This window comes from Sinocyclocheilus rhinocerous, unplaced genomic scaffold (genome assembly GCF_001515625.1).
Source record: "Sinocyclocheilus rhinocerous isolate Xijiao unplaced genomic scaffold, SAMN03320098_v1.1 scaffold2578, whole genome shotgun sequence".
NCBI lineage: Eukaryota > Metazoa > Chordata > Actinopteri > Cypriniformes > Cyprinidae > Sinocyclocheilus > Sinocyclocheilus rhinocerous.
In genome coordinates, this window is record NW_015643596.1 from 1,071,223 (window position 1) to 1,078,571 (window position 7,349).

Below are 7,349 nucleotides of genomic sequence, written 5' to 3' on the forward strand. Positions count from 1 at the left end.
GTGTGCAGACCGATCGGTGTATGACATCAAAATACCATACAGACGGTTCCTTATGCTTTCAAAATGCTCTCGAGGTATTTTGATGTCATACACCGATCGGTCTGCACACGCAAACAAAGCCAAAACCTAGATATTTTAGGCAATATAGAAATTGCCTGGGAAAATGGCACGTATGGTCACCCTAAACTATATGAATTTATATAAATATACATTTTCTGCCTCCTTATCTTGAATTATGTGATCATTCTTAATGCATATTAATAGACTGAATAAGAAATTTGGCTGGTTTTTTTACCTGCTGGCTGTTAAAACGAGCATAAATCCCATAAACCAGAATATTATTTAAACTTGAAGGGGAGAATGTTTTTAATGAAAAGCATGACTGCATGCTTATTCTGTGTGAGATACTTACCTTCACCACCGTGTGAATGTCCATGTCCTCCATGTTGAAAAATGAATATTCCTACAAGATTCACCAGCAGCCCTGCTATAGACACCGGGAGCAAACGGTCATGGTGCACATCAGGGGGTTCCAGCGCCCTCTGGTGATAAAACGAGACACCATCATTCAACAAAAAGATATTCACTACGTATGTATGTAAAGTATGTCACTTATAGACTGAAAGATATTATCAGTATGTCACTTGGCAAGTAAATCAACTGTAATCTTATACTAGTGCACACCTCTACTCCTTCTGAGAAGATAAAGAAGGCGGTAAAGATGAGGAAAAGGCCATTCACGAATCCTGCGAGCACTTCTGCTCTGACATACCTACAAAACAATCAAATGGACTTGCATAACAACCCAGTAATGAAACCAAAGACATGCAGTTTCCTGTCAACACCACTCAGGCAGAAGTGAATGTGTCCTTTTTAGGAAACTTGTGTCATTGGTACTCTTGGTACTGTAGTGTTCTCTCACCCATATGAGAAGGAGTCATTGGACCTCCACCGTGAAATGACCGATGCTGCAAGGCCTGCCAGGAGAGCGGTGCAGTCAAAGAACATGTGAAAGGAATCGGATATCAAACCTAAACTGAGAATCAAACCAACACAAAAAGGGAAGTGTTAAATTATCACGAAACCTGAGAAATACATCCCACCCCATACTGAGGTCAGAGTCACCTTTAGTTACACATTATTCACTCTTTCACTTAGAGACAAAATTAAAACAGTCCAAAAGGTCCATTCGTGCTGACAGATATTTGGTCGTCAAGTTAGTTTCAAGTGGGTCAAACTACACAAAATAAAAAAAATAAAAATAAATTTAAAAATATATTTTAAAGGGGTCATATGATGCGATTTCAATTTTTCCTTTCTCTTTGGAGTGTTACAAGCTCTTGGGCCGTTCTCAAGCTCACTGGTCGCCGCTCACTCTCTTTTTCACTCTTTTTTTTTTATATATAAAGAATTTGCCACTGACGATTCAAACGCGAGTTTTGAGCAGTTTCATTACACCAAATACACAAAATAATGTTCTTTTTAGCAGCATCATATGACCCCTTTAAAAAATACTCTATATTCTTTTACTAATACATTTACATTTAATAATGATTTTAAGCAGATATATTGTATATATAATGTATTGTATAAATATTTTGTGTACACACACACACATATATAAACAATAATAATGAAAAAAAAAAAATTATTATTATTATTTTATTTTTTTTTAAACTACTACTGATAATAATACTAATAATAATTCAAGCTTCGCTGTCTGCAGTCTCATTTGTGGGATTATGTCATTTGCATAATATTATCAAATGACAAAGTGTATTAAACAAATTATTATAAACAACAACAACAATAATTATTATTATAATTATAATAAATTAATAAAAAATAATAATTGTTGGATTGTGCAATTTACATAATATTATCATTGTTTTAAATAAAGTATTACAAACAAGTAAATAAATAAATAAAAATGTATACTATTATATTATTACTACTGGTAATATTGTTGATTTAATAATGATTATTATAATAATAATAATAATAATAAAGCTCCACTGTCTGCACTCTCATTCATGGGATGGTGTCATTTCTTTGCATAATATTATCGACTGAAAGATAGCACATTAAATAAGTTATAATAATAAACAACAACAATAATAACAAAATAAAGCTTTGTTAATTAAAAGGAGTTGCATAATGCTGAAATGCTGAACTCTGTTGCATGCAAAACTACAGTGTCACCTAAAATAACATCAACTAAAAATACATAACTTCCGGTCACTCTGTGAATGCAAACTGCAGTCAGTGTGTGTGCGGCCTGATAATAAACGTCAGATATGGATATAAACAATAGAAATCTATTTATTAAGCCTAAACTAACAATGTTACAGCCTCAGTGAGTGTATGTATGATGTACAATTGGGAAGACATATAGTCGTTAATATACAATGGCATACAAATGGTTAATGCCACACAGATTTTCCCCACAAGGGTTATATATTAAATATTACAGCTGTTTCTCAAAACCAAGTAAGATCTGCCTATCTAAAATGCATTTTCAGACATCAGAGGCATGTTTGAACGTTCAAACACACTTGCATCCCTGAAATATGCTGTCTAGATAGGCACCTCTATAGGTTTTGAGACACATCCTGTATTTGCTGAACTTCGATCAGCTCTCAATCTCACTTCAAGGAAGACTAAGATAACAGCTCATGGGGAAAACCCCAATCAAAACATTGCTAACAGAAGTTAGGGCCCAAAACAAAAGCACACTAGCTCATCCCACATTTAGACCTACGTGGCATAATCTTGCGTTTGGCCCCCTACTGTTACCTGTTACTCCATATGCCATACAGCAGCTCCACGAACGCGAACGACAGGTTCAAACACAGGAAGAAAAACAGATTGCGAGAGGTTTTATCGGCAAGAATTGATCTGGGGAGGGACATAAAGACAAAGAGAGTGAGTGGTTTCAGACTGATTCATTTATAAAGTGGCCTGACCAGACAGACTGGCTGTAGGGACCGACAGCTAAGCAAATACACAACTGTAGTTTATTTAAATAAAACAGTCAAGAAAAAAAATGACATGTGGTCCGAATAATCTCTTGATAGATATATTTTGTTGCGAAATATATTTTAACACCTTTTATAATGTAAAATGAAAGATTTTATAGGTTGTGTCAAATGTTTACTTCGTCCTGCTAACATCTGACTGGCTGAAAATGAGCTGAAACAGTCTGCTTCTTTATTATAACAGTTCAATTATTTTAGAATATAATTATAGCCCCTTTAAAAAAAAAAAAAAATGTAAATGTTTTAAATAAAGTCTCGCGTGCTAACTAGCATGCTAACCGCCTTAGCCACACAGAATCGCCAGCTGTGAGTGAAACTCAATGAAATATTGAGCATTTTACTGTGTTTACCTGAACCAGCCCGATATCTTGACCAACAGGTTGAATTTGGCAGGCTTGTACTCGTCATCTTTGATGGATAACGGGAGCATTTTTCAGCAAAGCGTCTCCGGTAGCCGTTGAGCAGCACTGCGGCGTCACGAGCGTCTGGACGCGAGACAGCGAGGAGTCCTGTGCGTCGACGTCGCGTGCGTCATGTCGCTGAGCCAGTGTAGGATTAAACAAAACCAACACAAATCTAATCCTTCTTCTTCTTCTTTAAATTTTATTGGCGGTTGGCAAACCAACTTCTAATCCATTCATCCATGTTAGGAATATTCATGCATTTTATTTCATTTAGATTGAATGAGTAATTCACTTCATTCATTCATGCTAAAAAAAAAACATGCTAGGTTAAATTTAATGAAATATCCCTAATAATATAATTAATAATTCTTTCATGCAATTTTCATACACAGTTGCAAAATAATGTCTTTATTTGTTTGTTTGACATTTTAAATTTATCCAACAATTTTAACCATTTCAGAAAAAAAAAAAATTATTTTGTTGTATTTTTTGTATTAATACCATATATAGCTAAATTAATTAACATTTAAAATAAAATAAATTAACATTTGATATATTTTATCGTAATAATTATATTGCTGTAGACATTCATAAATTATTGTTTTATTACTAAATAAGTAACGCTGAATTTAAAAAATATATATTTCTAAATGTTAACAATATTTTTATAAGGATAATTATATGGTTACAGAATTCATAAACTATTATTTTATTACTCAATAGGTATTTCTAATATTTTTTTATTTATGATTATTAGATTATTAATATCCTTCTAACAATATAAAAATATTTTTCTTCTAACAATATCATTTTTTTTTCATTGCATAGATGCAAAGATGAGTAATGTCCTTATTTATTTGTTTGAATAAAACTATTCATTCATTTCTAACAATTTCCGAAATAGCCGTAATTATCATTTCTTGCATTAATGTCATATTCTAAAAGTCATTTGACAATTTCTGAAATATGTTATAGTCAGCTGGAGTGTACTGTTCAAAACAGAAAATTTATCAAATCTTTTTTTTTTTTTCAGCACAACACCACCAGATGTCACTCTTCTCTCAGGTAGAGCACACGATTTTAGACGAAACTTCGTAGAAAGCTCTGTTCTCTCAAAGTGAATTTATAGCAAACGTTTGGTCTAGACTCCAGATCATTATAACATAAAAATTATTTCCTTTAAAAAAAAAAAACGTATAAAATGTAAAATGAATAGTAATAAAGAGAAATAAAGATCCATGACTGTTGCTACAGGAAACACTTCATGTCAAATAAAACATGATATACATTACTGTAAAAAAGTGAGCTATATAATCTCAACATCAAGTTAAAACTTCTGTCTTTTTGATGGTCTCTAAACTTTAAACTAAATAATAAAGAAAAAAACATTTATAAATCTAAATAAATTATACATATAACTAACAAATTAAATGAATGAGTTAATAAAAAATAAAACAAGTATTCAATAATAAAGTATTCAAGCAGAATAAAGGACTCAAGTGCAGTAAATAGCTAGTAAACACAAGTTTTAACGCCTAAAGATTAACAGAAACTAAATGCTAAACTGTGCAAGACCTGAATTTCAAATACTTCAAAACAACGCTTCAATGCTCCCTCAATACTAGGGGAAAAAAGGGTGTTCCCATGGTAACTGCTTCAGCAGACAGGAATGGGAACTCAAGCACAGCCTGTGTAACACGACCGCCAGACGCTCACAATATGCTTTCCCTGATACAGAAATGTGAAATAATCAGAAAAATGCTGGTTTCTTGTAGAGGGCAGCTGATCCATTGATTTCTAGTACAGCTGAAATGCAAGCTCTCCAAAGCCGTTTTTGATCAACATTTTGCATGCTGCATATTAAAATTGATCCAAACAATCGGATCCTTATGTTGAATCGCAGTTTCACACTCATGGGCATCTTATAGGGCATGGGAGAGGCTTCAAAGTAAGAGTGTATTCTCAAAGGCATCACACATCTCATTCATTCATCTCATTAATATGCATGAGAAGACCGATCGCAGGCTTTTGTTAGTCTTGAAATCTCAGCAAACTTGAGGCGCTTTCTAATAATAACCTCCCCAGGCTACGTCTGCAAGATATCTGTTAAAGATCGCTTAGAGCTTCTGCTGTGTACAAACAGCTGATAGACGTCTTGTCAGTTTTACATACATTCTAAATCATAAACATCTTAAAGACATTTTCTAAACGTCTGACATCTGATAGGAAACGTCCTATTGACCGATTGCAGATGAGCAAACACTCTAAAAAATAAGTCTTGCAGACGTCAAATAGACGTCTCTGTGCTATCAGGGTCTTAGAAGCGCTGCAGAACGTCACAGCTTTCTGTGTAACCAACAGTGTTGGGCAAGTTACTTCCAAAATGTAATACATTATATATTACTAGTTACTGTCTTTTGAAAGTAATTAGTTACATTACAGTATTACTGGCTCTGAATTGTAATGCGTTACACTACTTTTGAGTTACTTTCACCAAAATATCCACAGAAGTATTATAAAATGCCAAAATGTAGTTTAATGCTGCTCATTCTACATCCAGTGGAGGGTAATGTGGTAGGTCTATATAGCATAAAATTATAAAATCATATTTAGATGCCAGTATGTAGGTCTACATTAATGTTACGTTGTAGTTTAGGTAAAAAAAATATAGTAAGCACAAATCGCATTATTACATTCATAAATAACACCTGTAAATAAAGCGAAATGTTATAATGTACAAACAATAAACACAATACCTAGCCTATAGGCTATTTTGAACGGTTTCAGAAGAAAACAAGAATGAAAAAAAAAAGTTGCTAAACAAGCCAAAACGAACAAGGATTTCCTAATGATGTTCCCTTATTTTTGGTGTCACTTTCATTAACACTGAAAAATAAACATTAAAAAAATGTTTTGCCTAATATGTGGCCTATAAACGATTGATATTATGGGGGAGGGGTCAAGCAACACAAGCAAGCAACGCGCAAACTGTGCGCAAGCGTTACGCCTGTGGGCGTCAGTAAATTCACTAGAGAAAGTGAAAGTAAAAAAACTGACGGAGCTTTCTAATGCTGCATTAACGGCGCATATTCTCTGAGACAACAAGAGACAAAACTACTTCAATATAGGCTGATGATGGTATATAACGGTGTTAAATTCTTCCCTTAATATTTTAGTTTTTGAAAATCTGTGCACGAAATAAAGCTGCTCTTAATTTTCATTGATGACTGCAGTGTTAATAATTTTAATTATAGACCTATAATTCAATTGTATAAATTAATAGACCTGTTTAAAAAAACGTTTAAAAAACATTTTCAATGAGGAGTAGCCTAAGCTAATAGCCTAAATGTTAATTATCCCCACAGTGCGCCATACGGTAATGCGCTATGAAATTATTGCGGCGCAATATCATTTAATAATAAAAGTAACCTAATAATAATAATAGACCTAATAATAATAAGAATGTAACAGGCCTACATTACTTGGAAATGCTAAATCCTCTTAATATTGCCAATTTTTGATGCTTTGTTTTGACAATATCTCTGGCTATCGTCGACACATGATACGAGGCATCTCAGCACGGGGAGGTTACCGTCTTCTGTGCCACTGTGTGGAAATAGTTGTATGAATTGTCGGCACTTTATCTATTGTAAAAAATGGTTAGAATTTACCATGTTTTCCTGCCAGTTGGCATTGAGAGTGACTGACACTTGATGGTCAGAAAAAAATTACTAAATAGATATGTGTAAAAAATATATAATAATAATAAAATAAAAAAATCCCTACTTTCTCTCTTTTCTATGTGCATTCATAAATTGTATTAATTTGTAAGCGTCATATTTGGCAGTTGGCATTAGAAGTTATATTACTATAATAACAGGGGCATATGAGAAGGTTACTACCACAG

The 7,349-nt window shown here is 33.3% G+C and overlaps 2 protein-coding genes across 2 annotated transcripts in view; one reads left to right on the forward strand and one right to left on the reverse strand.

The window, feature by feature from the left end:
- The window catches only part of slc30a7 (solute carrier family 30 member 7), a 16,956-nt gene extending 13,340 nt beyond the window's left edge, over positions 1–3,616 (reverse strand). Inside the window, exons 1-5 of the mRNA XM_016574969.1 lie at positions 3,389–3,616; positions 2,797–2,898; positions 923–1,036; positions 685–772; positions 413–542 (exon numbers count right to left, since the gene is read on the reverse strand). Coding sequence (XP_016430455.1) covers positions 413–542; positions 685–772; positions 923–1,036; positions 2,797–2,898; positions 3,389–3,468 — 514 coding nt within the window. The 5' untranslated portion in view covers positions 3,469–3,616. The remainder of the gene's footprint in view (positions 1–412; positions 543–684; positions 773–922; positions 1,037–2,796; positions 2,899–3,388) is intronic.
- The window catches only part of LOC107757489 (diphthine methyl ester synthase), a 27,511-nt gene extending 22,992 nt beyond the window's left edge, over positions 1–4,519 (forward strand). The window contains 2 exon segments of the mRNA XM_016574970.1: positions 985–991; positions 4,508–4,519. The gene's annotated coding sequence lies outside the window, so the exon portion shown is untranslated.
- Positions 4,520–7,349: the final 2,830 nt, after the last annotated feature.